At 34.4% G+C, this 15,430-nt stretch overlaps 1 protein-coding gene across 1 annotated transcript in view; it reads left to right on the forward strand.

Annotated features, from left to right (window-relative positions):
• LOC150013200 (intermembrane lipid transfer protein VPS13A-like) overlaps positions 1 to 15,430 on the forward strand; it is a 42,686-nt gene that overhangs the window by 7,950 nt on the left and 19,306 nt on the right. Inside the window, exons 2-3 of the mRNA XM_090275227.1 lie at positions 6,963 to 6,966; positions 8,042 to 8,156. Of these exons, the coding sequence (XP_090131353.1) occupies positions 6,963 to 6,966; positions 8,042 to 8,156 (119 nt within the window). The remainder of the gene's footprint in view (positions 1 to 6,962; positions 6,967 to 8,041; positions 8,157 to 15,430) is intronic.

The following is a 15,430-nucleotide window of genomic DNA, read 5'->3' on the forward strand; positions in this document are numbered from 1 at the left end:
CCAAATAAAACCAGTGGGGAATGTTAAAGGGTATTTCTTAGATGTCCAGCCAGTAGGGTAATCAGCTGAACCTGGGTCACGGGAACCAGACCCCCTCAGTTGCATGCTCTGACCAAGCAGAACAAGGAACTTAACCTAACTGTTATTCCTTTGAGCAGTGACCTATTCCTTTGAGCAATGACCTGGAAAATAGTGGAAAATTTTTGTCTGTACAAGCTGCATTTCTGTCCAAGTTCATGCACCCGAAAGGTTTTATAAACCCCCCAATCCCTAACGTCGGGGCTGTCCACCTAAGTCCGGCTTGTGGACGGGTGGGCAGTCGCTAGCCAGCTAATAAAGGCTCTTTAAATTCTAATTTGATTGTCTCCAACCATTTGGTTCTCGCACTTGCTCCACAACCACACACACACACACACACACACACACACACACACTTAAACACACACGAAGTTGACATAGATCAGCCCAGGTGGGATCTGAGTGGTGGCCTGGCCCAAAGAAAACCACCCTGAGCATTTCTGTGTTACCTGTGAGTTCTTCTTTGAAACAGGCCAAAGCCTTCTGCGCTGGTCCAAACTCATATTTCTGCCTTTTTGACGTTTTGGCGTCAATGAATTGGGAGACAACAAAGGGACATGTTGTCTGTCCCAACTCTGTAGCCAAAGTGAGTCAGTTAGGGGCAGCTTTAGAATTTTGCTGTCTCGCTACCGGGGTTCCAAGTTCTTTTGGTCTATGACTTCAAGAAGTGAGGTCGCTGCCTGGGTCCCCTACCCTGAGGGACTACTCAGACAAGAGACGTGACTTTACTTCCTGATAAGTCCAGGGACCCTGCCTGAATATCCCTCTCTTGTACCTGCTCTGGTTTTAGCAACAGCAGCAGCAGAGCTGTGTCTTAGAAATGTCTCAGGGCCACATCTAGAGCCACTTGTTAAACCTGTACAGCCTCTCCTACCAGAATTTGTTTTCTTCCACCCTTATAACTTTTTCTTACTTTGATTTTTCTTTATTTTCTTTTGGTGTGATTTATTATTACAATTTATTATAAATTATAAATAAGTTTTATTTTTGATATTTTTTAAATTGTATTTTATTAATTAGGCTATTACAGTCGTTCTGCTTTTTCCCACTTTACATCCTCTCTATCCAACACTCCACACTTCCTCAGGCAGTCCCTAACCATTGTTCATGTCCATGGGTCATGCACAAGTTCTTTGTCTACTCCATGTTCTACACGGTCATTTACAGCCCCATGGTTACTCTGTCACTACTTATTTGTATTTCTTAATCCCCTACCTCTTCACGCATTCCCTCAAACCCCCCTCACATCTGGCAACCACCAGAACGTTATCTGGATCCTTAATTCAATCTCTGCTTTCCTTGTTTGCTACGTTTGTTTTTTAGATTCAATTGTTAACAAATTTGTATTTTTTGCCTTTCTATTGCTCATAGTTTTGATCTTCTTTTTCTTAAAGAAGTTTCTTTAACATTTCTTCTAATAATTGTTTGGTGATTATGAACCCCTCGTTTTTTTTAAATTTTCTGCGAGGCTTTTTATCTGCCCTTCAATTCAAAATGATAGCTTTGCTGGGTAGAGCAGTTTTGGCTGTAGATTCCTCCTTTTCATGACTTCGGATATTTCTTACCAATACCTTCTCGCCTGCGAAGTTTCTTTAGAGAAATTAGCTGACAGTCTAGTGGGAATTCCCCTGTGGGTAACTAAACTCCTTTCTCCCTTTCTCTTTTTACTTTTAAGATTCTTGCTTTATCTTTAACCTTTGGTATTTTAATTATGACGTGTCTTAGAGTGGGCACTTTGCATACAACTCTCTGTGCTTCTGGGACTTGCGTGTCTATTTCCTTCACCAAATCAGGGAACTTCCCACTCATTATTTTTTCAAATAGTTTCCAATTTCTTGCTCATTCTCTTCTTCTGAAACCACTATGATGTGAATATTAGATCTCTTAAAGTTGTTCCAGAAGCTATCCTCACTTTTTTGGATTCTTTTTCATCTTGTTCTGATTGGTTGTTTTTTTGCTTCCTTGTATTCCATACCATTGTTTTAATTTTAGGCTGCATCACTCTACTGTGGTTTCCCTGTAAATTGTGTATTATTTCAATTAGTGTATCCTTCATTTCTGACAGGATCATTTGTATGCTGTTGAGGTCCTCACTATGTTCCTTGAGCATCATTATAACAAGTGTTTTATAGCTTTCTTTTGCCATTCCAATACATGTTGTGTATGTGTATTTACCATTTTCCATGTAATGCAATATTCTGCCAGAACAGGCTTGTCCTATGAAACCAGTATTACCCTAATCCCAAAACCAGGTCAAGACACAACAAAGAGAGAAAACTACAGGCCAATATCACTGATGAACATAGATGCTAAAATCCTCAATAAAATTTTGTCAAACAGGATCCGGCAATACATCTAAAAGATCATACACCACGATCAAGTGGGATTCATCCCAGGGATGCAAGGATGGTTTAGTACTCGCAAATCTATAAATATAACACGTCACCTAAACAAAATGAAAGACAAAAATCACATGATCATGTCCATAGATGCAGAAAAAGCATTTGATAAAGTGCAACACTCATCTATGATGAAAACACTCAGCAAAATGGGAATAAAGGGAGCATACCTTAACATAATGAAGGCTATCTAGGAGAAGCCTGAAGCCAACATCATACTCAATGGACAAAAACTGAAAGCATTCCCCCTGAAATCAGCAAGTAGACAAGGCTGTCCACTCACCCAAATTCTATTCAACATAGTGTTGGAAGTCGTAGCCACAGCGATCAGACAAGACAAAGAAATAAAAGGCAACCAAATTGGGAAAGAAGAAGTAAAACTATCACTGTTTGCAGATGACAGGATAGAATACCTAGAAAACCCTATAAACTCCACTAAAACACTACTCGATATAGTAAGTGAATTTGGCAAAATAGCAGGGTGCACAATAAATATACAGAAACCTAAGGCATTTCTGTACACCAACAATAAAATATCAGACACAGAGGCAAAAAAGAAAATACCATTTACTACAGCAACAAGAAAAATAAAATACCTAGGAATACCCTTAAGAGATACAAGACCTGTACACTGAAAATTATGCAACACTGAAGAAAGAAATTAAGGAAGATACAAATAAATGGAAGCAAATACCATGATTTGTACTTACTTGCTTGTATGTGCACTAATTCCATACAATTTTATCAGGTACTTTTTTGTGTAGCCACCACCACACTCAAGATGTTACAGAACCCCTGGGCTGCTCCAATTGCAAACAAACCCACGGGCTCTTTAGTTAGGGGCCCAATTGCCCACCGCCAGAATTATAACTCTCAATACCAGAGTTTAGTGAAAAGAAAAAGAATTGTTTATTTAACAGTTATATAGATTTAGTTATTTGCGGATTTCTGTTGTTAAGTCTTATGTTCTTTAAAATACTCATAAACACATATCCTTGCCCCCCCCCCCCACCAAACCAGGCTAATTTTAGAAAAGTCAGAGAAACCCTTTCCCTACTTTCCAAACACAGTTCAGCTTTACCAGTAGCTGCCAATCATTCAATCCTGATTGGGGAGACCTCGTCTGTGTTATGGGGTCCACCAGCTTTTAATCCAGAACCTCGTGGATTCTTGGCCTCCTTGTAAACTCTATAGTTAGTCCTTTTGTAATCAGTACAGTCAACCTCAGCCTCAGTCAAATCTGCAGTCAGCCTCAGTTTTAGTCAAATCCGAGTCAGCTGCCTGGCTAAAATGTCTGCCGCTTATGTTCAAATCCCTGACTGCATCCTCTGACGCAGTGGGCGTTGCAAACAGTTCTGACCATTCACAGAACCTTACGTAGGCTCTGTGTGCTTTTTCCATACGTCCCCTGGTTCAAGACTCCTCCCATCTACCTGAGGCTTTGGATGCATTAAAGCCATTTTGCATAAAAAAGACACTAGCCACCAGCCTCAGTCATGTGGAGGCATTCTAAACGCTGCTTCCTTCTGCCCATCCCCCAGCCGCAAACTCTGGGGATTTTTGGACTCCCCTATTTCTGTAACAAAGATGCTAAGCAATTTCAGCACCACAAAAGCCTTGTGTTGTTCTTTTCTAATTTATAACTACATCTACCTCCCTCTCATATAACCCCGTTTATAACGCTGCCTTGAACACCCTGATATATACTCTATCTAAAATTGAGATATGATTTACATACTATTTAAAATGTGCATTTCAGGTAGTTTTAGTATATGTACAAGGTTGTGCAACCATCACCACTGTATAATTCCAGAATATTTTCATCACCCCAGAAAGAAGCCCTGTGCTTGTCAGCAGTTACCATTTCCCCCTCTGCTCAGACAACAGCAACTCCTGTTTTTTCTGTTCTGTATGAATTTGCCTGTGCTTGACATTTCATATAAAAGGAATCATACAATGTGTGTGGCCTCTTGTGGCTGGATTCTTTCACCTAGCATTATGATATTTTCAAGGTTATCCATGTTGTAGCATTCATGAGAAAATTTTTATGGCTAAATAATATTCTTTTGTATGGGCATACCACCTTTGGTTACCTATTCAGTGGCTGTTGGATATTTAGGTTATTTACAGTTTTGACTTTTATGAACACTGCTGCTAAGGACATTCATGTTTAAGTTTTCGTGTGGACATATGTTTTCAGTTCTCTTGGGTTTATAGTATTTAGAAGTGGAATTGCTGGGTTGGTATGGTAACTCTGTATTTAACTTTTTAAAGAACTGCCAAAGTATTTTCCATAGCAGCTGCACTATTTTACATCCCCACCATCAATGAATGTTTTTAATTTCTTCACATTCTAGTACTAGATGTTTTCCATTTTTCTTTTTTAAAAATAGCTAACCTATTGTGTGTAAAGTAATATCTCATTGTGGTTTGATTTGCATTTCCTAGTGATTAATGATGTTGAGCATTTGTGTGTGTGTGTGTGTGTGTGTGTGTGTGTGTGCGCGCGCGTGCTTCTTGGCCACGTGTACCACTTCTCTGCAGAAATGTCTGCTCAGATTCTCTTACATTTTAATTGGGTTGGTTGTCTATTTATTGTTGGGTTGTATGAGTTCTTTATATTCTGGAAACTAGACTGCATTTTCTCTTATTTGTGTATTGTCTTAGCTTTCTTGATAGTATTTTTTTATTAAGTCTAATTTATCTGTATCTTTGGATGCTTGAGCTTTTGGTGTCATATCTAAGAAAGCATTACCTGCTCCAAGGTCATGAAAATTTACTCCTATATTTTCTTCTAGCTGAGTTATAGTTTTATCATCTAATTCAGGTCTTTGCTCCATTTTGATTAATTTGTATGTATGAAGAGAGTTTGGGTCCAAATGTATTCTTTTGCATGTGCATATCTAGTCCCAGCACCATTTGTGGAAGAGACTATATTTTCCCCATTGAATAATCTTAATACCATATTCCACATTAGCTGACCATCGTCGTCGGCGGCAGCCGTCCGTCTCGAGAGACGATGGTGTAGCTTCTTAAGTGTCTATCTGCACCGCCGAGAATGGCTGTGCAGTCCGACTCGGGAGTGACATGGCATCTGTCTCCTCCCGTGTTGAATTGACATCTTGCGATGACGCTGGAGTGTCCTCTCCAGTGGAGCTGAAGCTACAGAGCCTGGGCAGGGTGATATGGAGGGCCTGCTGTTGCCCATGCAGCAGACCCCCCCTCTCTTCGCAGCTGAAGGGTCCAAGGGAAAGACGGAGTCCATACAGCTTGGCTTCAGGTGCGCCGCAGGAGTTGCCGGTGTTGACTACAACGTCAAACCGCCTTAGGGACTCCGGCTCCGGATTTTCTGTCGGGGTTTACTCCCTTAGCCTTTCCCCAGAAGAGGTATGCCGCAAGGCAGCGGAGGTTTTTTGGAGTCAGAGTTTTCCTTCTCTGATGTACCCTGACTGGAAGATCGAACCAGCGACACTTAGCTCGCAGGCCGACGCTCAATCCACTGAGCTAAACCAGCTGACCATAAATTTGAGTTTATTTCTGGAGTCTTAGTTCTAGTCCATTGTTCTATGTGTCCATCCTTATGCCAATAACACTCTGGTTTGATTACTGTAGCTTTTTACTGCGTTTTGAAATCAGGAATTGAGAGTCCTCTTTGTTCTTCTTATTCAAGATTATTGAGGTATTCTCTGAGACATTGAATTTCCATATGAATTTTAGGATCAGTTTGTCAATTTCTGCAAAAAAGACAGCTGGGACTTTGGTAGGGATTGTATTGAATCTGTGGGTAATTTGGAGACCATTACCATGTTAACAACATTAAATCTCCCAATCTATGAAAACAGATGTCTTCCCACTTATTTTAGTGATGTTTTGTAGTTTCAGTATCTGTCTTTTCTTTTATTCCTAAGTATTCTATTATTTTGGGTGTTATTATAAATGTTTTCATTTTTGGATTATTATTGGTAGTATATAAAAACACAGTTAGTTTTGTATATTGACCTTGTGTTATGCAACCTTACCAAGATCACTTATTATCTCTAGTAGTTGTTTTGTGGATTCATAAGGGTTTCATATACATAAGATCATATTATCTGTATATACAAGTAATTTTACTTCTTTCTTTCTGATCTGCATTTTTTTTTCCCTAATTGCCTTTGCTAAAACCTTGAGTACAACATTGAATATAAGTGCCAAGAGCAGACAATAGTGTAGTGAAGGTTGGAGGTGTAGGTGCTGGGTGGAGGTGGGCGAAGTGGGGGAAGTGGATGACATCTCTAATAGTGTCAATGATAACAAAAAAAAGAAGAAGAAGAATATGCAGTTTACTCTTATTGTATTGAATGTTTTACTGATGTCTGTTAGGTCTAGTAGGTTATAATGTTTTCAAGTCTTTTCTTTCCTTGCTGATCTTCTGTTTGGTATTCATTATTGAAAGTTGGGTATTAAAATAAGTATTATTATTGAATTGTCTTTTTCTCTTTTCAGTACTGTTAGTTTTGCTTTGTGTATTTAGAGGCTATATTGTTAAGTACTTACATGTTTACAGTTTTTGAATCTTTTTGATGTATTGACCCTTTTCTCATGGTAAAATTGTCCTTGTTTGTGTCACTAATTTTTTTATCTTACTATAATTGTTCCAGCTTTTCTTTGGTTATTGTGTACATGGCATATCTTTTTTCTATCCTTTTACATTCAACTTATTTGTGTCTTTGACTCTAAAGTGAGTCTTTTGTGAACAGCATATATATTATTGGATCCTATTTTTATCCATTTTGCCAATCTCTGGTTTTAATTGGAAGTATTAATACTATCTATGCATATGTGTCTATATATGTGATATATTATGTGGTAAGGTATGTTTCTATAATAAATTAATACTTATTGAATTTATGAATATTTGTTGAATGAATGAACAAACATATGGACCATTCTCATGTAGGTTCATAAGTCAAAAGTGTTGAATAAAATATTACAGTACCAAATTCAGCAATGTATATATGTGTTTCAAACAATATATATCAAGCCCCAGTAGAATTGTGAGGGATGTGAGGGTATTTGAATATTAGAAAACCAAGTAATGTGATTTATAGCATTTAGATTGAAGAAAATAAGCCATATGTTCAGAACAATGATCAGGAAATAAATTCTTAAATTGTATTGCCCATTCAGGATTTTCAGAAACAGTAACAATAACCAAAAAATGACTATAAGCAAACTAAGAGTAGAAATGAACTTCCTTGGCTTGACAAAAGATGCCTTTAAAAAACAAAATGTTGCTAATATCTGCACTTTAAGGAGAACTAGTCAAACAACATGTATGAGTGACCCATGGACATGGACAACAGTGTGGGGGTTGATGGTGGGAGTTGGGGGATGGGCTGGGTGGAGGAGAGCAAAGGGGAAAAAATTGGGACAACTTTAATAGAATAACAATAAAAATAAGAGAGAAGTGATATAATAGTCTTATTTTATCCAAAAGAAAATTCTTTTTAGTAACTGCATTTTAAAGACTACATAGGAACTTTTGAATACTTTTTAAATCAAGTTATATTTTTTCCCTCTAGGGCTACAGAGACTTCTGATGAAGTGCAGAGTCTGCGACCCCCTAGGTTCTTTAATGAAGATGGAGTTATCAGACCTTACAGGTTGAGGGATGGTACTGGAAATCAGATGTTACAGGTGGGTAACTTTAAGTTAAAATTAGTTTAGTCAAGTTAGCTTTATTAAAAGTTGCTATATAATGCTTTAATATGTATTAGATTTTTTTAAAACTTCTATATAATTTGCTTAATTCCATTTATAAGTGTCTTATATTTACTTAGGTTTTAATGTATGTTTATTTACTATAAGACTTTTTTTCTTTTTTACAGGCATCAAAAAGTTTGATATGAAAACAGTTAATGCATGACTTTGCAAGTGAAAGCCAACAGTAGATTTTAGTCTTAAAATTTATAAACCACGTACAGCTGTTCAGTGTTTGAAATACAAAGAAAAGCTTTTGTATTGGTAACTTCTGTATAGGATTTTTAATGAATCTGATCTTTGTATAGGGTATTCTTAGTTCTATGCTGGATTTGGTAGATTTGTGGAAAGCCATTGTGCCTATATACCCTCATAGTTGGTGGTACTTCTTAGCCAATTAGACCATTTCTTTTTAGAGTACTTCCTCCTTTTTATCAAACCAGCAGTAGTGTTTATACTGAATATAATTCTCATGTCCAATTAGGCATGGATAAGGAGAAAAATCAGGACCATTGCAATTTGAATTCTTGGGCCCTTGTGTTTTCCTTTTGAAGATGGTCAAGTGGCCAAAACCCTCTTTCTGCTTTCTACTTGCTGCTTGCATAGTCCATTTAAAACCTTGTGGGGTTTGCTAAGTAGTTCACAAGAAAGCCAGGATCTTTTAATAAGAAAAATTAGCTTTTGGGACAATAGACAGTTTGGTGGTAGAATATTATATCTGTTTAGATTACTTTCTTACTAGTGAATTGGACTTTTTAAAAATCTGGATTATGGTATAGGTAATAACCATCATAATAAGTATACCACTTTAAAGTAGTTTGTGTGGTTTAGATGTAGAATACTAAATTAAATTATTTTTGAAAACAATGAGTCATTATGTTGCATAGACTTGAAAATATTCAGGATAATAATAATACACTGTGGGAATATGACCCTTTATAGCCTTGGATTTTAAATATTGTCATATTTGAAGTGATTAAAGATTTAAAACTTTAATATTTTGCTCAGTGCATGCAGAGTATATAATTTTGCATAAAATGTACCATCATCTAGTATAGTAAAACATAACCATTGAATTAATGTGATATTTAGTAAAATGATTTTACATTGTGTTTAAAATGTTTTTAAAGCGTCAAAATAATTTCGTGTTAAGATGGAACTGGCAATCAAGTGGGAGGCTGTGATCTCAAAGGCATTTTGTACAGTCCTTATAATGACAGTGTACCATTCTGTGGAAGACAGAAGTGTTGCAGAACTAAGCTGTGGTCCTTACACTGGAAGCATATATTTCGACTCAGTACTTGCCTTCCCTTTTTAGAACAAAATTAACAGGTTACTAACATTTTACTTAGACTGAGTAGTTATCACATCATCTTTTAAACAACTAAAAATATTTTTTCAGAAACTATTTTAAAAAACTTAATAGAAAGTAAGAATGAATAAGAAGAATTTAGAAATACATCGTCATATTAGAAAATAGATTATAACATATTAAAAAAGCCATGAGAAAACAAACATTTCTCATGGTTGATAACTTGATTTCACTGACAAGTAAATTTGTTCTATACCTTCATTAATTGCTTCTTGAAGCTTTAAACTTTGGGATTTAAAGGTCATGACTTTTGATTGTATTTTTAAAAATATGTATAATATTTTTAGTAGGCCAATCTCAGCATTAACTGCTAAAAGAGCTATTTATGTGACAAAAACTCACAATCCTTCTCAGCCATTACTGGAATGCCTAAAGGAATTTACCAGATGCCTCAGGGTGTTTTTGGTTTTAATTATTCTGTTAGAAGTATAATAACTGGGTTGTTGCTTTGGTGGTAACAGTGCTTCTTTGAGTCAAAACTCTACTGTACTATTAGCAAATGCTTTAAAATACATGAGTACTATGGTAAAGAATTAGATGACATAGAAACAGGAATCATAATCTCATCAGTTTAGATTTAATCTAAGTGATTTAACAGTGATACCCTTAGAAAATGTTTAATATTTACAAATGTTTCTCCTTTTATTTTCTTATTTTCCAAAAACTGTGCTCTGTGTTTACTAAATTGTACATGCCCAATGTAATAATTAAATATAAAATATACTTTTGTGTGTATCTTTCTGTCTAGAAAGTAGCACATTATTATAATGCTTTCTAGAGGTAGATTGAAGTTGCCTACTAGAAAAACAGAATAATTCTAATATATTGGTATCACCAAACTATACATTAAATGTAGCAACCAGTAGAGTTTAGTCTTAGTCTATTAAGTTATGGAATATTATACCCATAATTACTATTCTACTCAGAGCTGAAAAGTCTGCTTCAAAATTATTCTGACTCCTTAAACATTTTATAAGTTAACATGTTTTCCAAGGAATTTGTCATTCTTAACTAACGCTGTGCTTCTTTTTCCCTTTGGCATGCTTACAGAAAATTCAGGTCTACAGGGAATGGATTATGACTCACAGTAGCAGTAGAGATGATGATGATGATGATGATGATAATGATTAGTTAGAACTCAAATGTTAAAATTCATATGTTCTTTGTCATTTTATTTTAAATGTTTCATTAACATATTTTGTATGACTGCTACCATAACACTCATGTTCATTTTTAGTGAGTTAAAATACTTTTTCTTTTCAAAATGTTTTTCTACACAATTTCAAAAAGAAGAATAAATGCATTATTTAAGCACAGAAAAATGTATTTTACATCAAAAATAGGGCATATTATAGAATTTGTTTGTATATATTTTTGTAATACAATTTGTCTTTAAGATTTAAAGTAAGACTTAAATTTTTTGTTGATGTTATCTAGCTTTACCTTATTTTAAATTAGCTGTTTGTTAGCAAAACATCATTTTTAATGTTCTTTGTTCATGTTTTGGACTGTAATGTAATACCATCTGTAAAAAAAAAAAGAGAAAGAAAAGAAATACTAATAGCTAGCCAATATGTTATCTTTCTTTAGCTTTTTAGAAGTATTTTTGTCAAATTTCTTTTAATAATAATAAACTTAATTTGAAGCAATATAAATTGTTGTTCTATTCCAAAATCATATAGTTTGGACTACTGTTATAAGGAACATTTATGATTTGTCACTGAAGTGATAATTTATAGTCTGAGAATGGGGAAAAAGTGTTCTGTCATTTACTTTTTTTTGTATTTAATATATAGTATATATAATAAAACAATGAACAAAGTTGGTTTTACAATCATTATATCTACTTAACTTATATATGCATTTGCTATATCACTATTATAAAATGCTACAAATTAATTCAGGACAGAAGAATTTTATTAGTAATAGTATAATTTTTCTTGGTAATATTGGAAAAATGTTATCTGTGTCTCTGTGAGCAAATTTTTATATCTTGTGTACTGAAGGGTTTTTTTTTTTTTTTGTAACTTCTACTTACCTATCTAGTCCTATTTCCCTAGTATATCAGATATACTATTTAAAAAAAAAAAAAAAACTCTAAAAAGTGAATGACTATTAATAGCATTTTGTTTAATCCTTTTTGACTGCAGTGGTTTTTGATCAACAAAGGAACATTTGCCTTGACTTACGTTAAGCACTCTGTTCATAATGGACTTACACTGGACTTACATTAGATTGCAGTAAATAATTACCTTAATTGTTCAACTTTTGACTTAATTGATGCAACCCATGATTTCTGAATTACTTCTACTTTTTAAGTTTATCAAGATTTTGATTCTGTAAATCACTGTTTTTCTAGTTCTTAGAAAATGACTTTTTAAAATTCAACTTACAGAAAAGGAAGCTAAAAAGTTATCAGCTCTTTTGAAATCACTACCTGCCGAGCTTTCATTCCAATTAAATAGGAACCAAGGTTGTGTGTATTAAGAAGTATGCGAATGGCAAATAATTTAATTATTTTCATCAAAGTAATTTTCATATCTTTTTTGGAAAAAATGAATAAATGAAAACAGTATACCTTAAAATAGTCACTGCTAGTGTCAGAAACAAATTTGTCATGCACCCACTGCTCTAGCACCCTTGGCCACAGCCAAAGCCTGCTGGTTCTATTAGAAGCTACAAAGAATACAGCCCATTGTTATGCATTGTGTATGCCTGAGGAATGCCTTCCCTGGCTTTTTTCATTCCCACTTTGCTAGGTGCAAGACCTTTCTAAGAGAAAAAATGCTAAACTACTTGTTAAATGTGGTTGGTCTGTGACACTTTACTGTATGGTACAGGTTTCATAAAGACCCTTAAGAATTTATCTGAAAAAGTTCTGGATATTTTATCACTGGCTAACCATTTTAAGGAAAAGAAAATTGGAAGTAGGATTACTTTATTTAAAATGTCTTGAAGAATAAAAAGATTTAAAACAATATTCTGATAACTAGTAAACTTTGTTCTTACGGTCTTAAGGATTCATCATTCTTTATTTTAGCCCTTAGAAATGAAATATGTTCTTTGATAGTTTAATTGCCCTTTTTCCTTCTGTTTCCCTGCCACAGAGAAATAATCTTTTAAGCTTCTTTGACCACAGGTATTATCTTTAGTTTTTTTAAATTTATATATCCTTTTTCTAAGAGAAATGTTTGAGACTGAGGATAACTTCATTTTTTTATGCCAATGTGTTATTGATGGAGATTTAGGACCTGGACAAAATACTTTTACTCCCCATCAAATATATAGAAAATGATGGGTTTTTTTTTTTTTTGGTTGCTGTTGTTTGTTTGTTTGTTTGTTTGTTCTACACCACATTTTTTTGGTGATGAAATAGGGCCTGGACAAAAATATAGTCAAACCTAATTTCTGGAACATCTTGGTTCTCGAACAATTTGGTTTGTGACCAAGTTGTTCATGGAAAAAATGTCTTGGTTGTCTAACAAAATTTTAGGTCTTGATTCTCTACCCGGTAACCCTTTCATGATGATACCTGTATGATCAGTCACATGCCTCTCAGGTGACAAAGGATATTCGATTCATAAATAAATCACTTTTCAAACAGTTTTCCGGACTGAATTAAGTTCAACAACCGAACTTATCCTTCTTATTCCTCATCAAATGTACAAAAAAAAAAAAAAAAAAAAAACAGCTCAACTTTGGGACTAAATGAGATGAACAGAGCTTTTGTTTATTACTGGCTCTATAAATAATTAGAACTTTAAAATGGAAGTATCCGTTTAACAAGAAAGTTGAGTGAGAAAGCTAGGTGTGGAAGAGTTTGTGATACCATTCCTTTCCACGTCCTTTAACTTTATTTATATTCCAAATTTCTATGTGATTATGTCATACATGTAGAAAAAAAGAGCTTTCTCTTTCCTAAGGATATAATCATTTGTTTTTTATTGTTTGTGTCTACTTAACACTTGAGTAACATACTGAAAACTGGCAGGAAGAAAGCTTTACTTGAAGTTGTGGATACCCATCACCAGATAAGTTTGTAAGGACCTGTAAATAAAATTAATTGGTGCTCACAGTGCATATAGCTAACAAATGTAAATCCAGAACAATATTGCCAATTTCAATATTCCTTATAGAAAAAAAAAGTTAGAATAAATTTCAGTTTGTTTCTATATTTAAAAGAATCAAGATTTTATAAATTTTACTTTTTGAAATAGTTCAAAAGCACCTATCATTGATGCAATATTGATTTTATGTCATGTTATTAAAATTTGTAGTTGGAGCCATTACAGTACTCCCTCTCTATATTGCGGTTCACGTATCTCGGCCTCACTGTATCACGGGATTTTTAAAAATATTGTATTATTTATCACGGATAAATAAAGTTACGTAGGTTTAAGAGTGTAGAATAAATGTAAGGTTCCTACCTCGTGGGGGGTCTAGAACGTAATACCCGTGATAAGTGAGGGAATGTATTGATCTGTGACTGGGACATCAGTGTTCAACATGATATATATGCTATTGTATTTACATCCAAAGGTCATACACAATAAAGAGTGATGACCGCTATATTAGCTACTATACTCGTTTGTCTGATTTAAGTCCTGTGGTGAAATTTCACATTATACTTTTTTTATATTGATGGGTGGACTAGAGACAACCATTCCAAATTGTACTTAGTACCTTTTTCTACTGCCCCTCAAGCCTCTGCTTTTTGTTTTATATGTTTACTTGCAAATTTACAATTTATTATAGTCCAAAAATGTTAAAGGTCCTGTGGGGTCTAAATAAGATATACCAACTATTCATTGAAATCAAGTAATACTTATGTGTATATAAAAAGAATGTCAATTTATTTTATTTCATTTTTCAATTACAGTTACATGCAATATTCACTTCTATTAAGTCATATACTTTACAGTGTTCCCCTCAATATTTCCAGTACCCACCTGGCACCATGCATAGTTATTATAATATTAATGACTGCAGTCCCTGTGCTGTAGTTTATCTCCCTCTGTGACAGTTTTGTAACTGCCAATTTGTACTTCTTAATCCCTTCACCTTTTACTCAGTTTCCCTATCCCCATCCCCTCTGGCAGCCATCATTCTGTTCTCTTTATGAGTCTGTTTCTATTTTGTTTGTTCATTTATTTTGTTCTTTAGATTCCACATATAAGTGGAATAACATGGCATATGCCTTTCTGTGACTTATTTCACTTAGTATAACACCCTCTAAGGTCATCCGTACTGTCATAAATGGTAAGATTTCATGCTTTTTTCACTGTACCTATGTACCACAACTTTTTTTATCCATTCATCTATTGATGGGCATTTGGGCTGCTTCCATATCTTGGCTATTGTAAATAATGCTACAGTAAACATAGGGGTGCTTATATATGTCAATATTATTTGTTATTCTATCCCTGCACCTTTGGGATACATGGAGATCAATTAAAAATATTTAGATCATTAATTTTTAATTCCAGTGAATGAATGAGCTTATGAGTACAGTGAGTCAAGCAGTACTATACAAAGCATAGAAAGTATTAAATCAAAGAAAAACAAAACACATGATTTTAAATAGGTCCGTGTCAGGGAGTAAATTAGAATAATTTATGATTATCATATATAGGAGTTTATGGTTTGTTTTGTTTTAATGTGGTAGACATTTTCATGTCCATAATTTTTTCTCAATTAGTGTGATAAGTTTATTTAGCAGTTATTTCATATCAACCTATATATATATGGCAACAGTGTACCTCCAGATACCAGTTTTTAAATAAATATTTAATAATTTTATAAAATTTATTTTTCATGTAACCTTCTTCATTGCATATAC

Source organism: Furipterus horrens, unplaced genomic scaffold (genome assembly GCF_987537825.1).
Source record: "Furipterus horrens unplaced genomic scaffold, mFurHor1.1.pri manual_scaffold_4, whole genome shotgun sequence".
Classification (NCBI taxonomy): Eukaryota; Metazoa; Chordata; class Mammalia; order Chiroptera; family Furipteridae; genus Furipterus; species Furipterus horrens.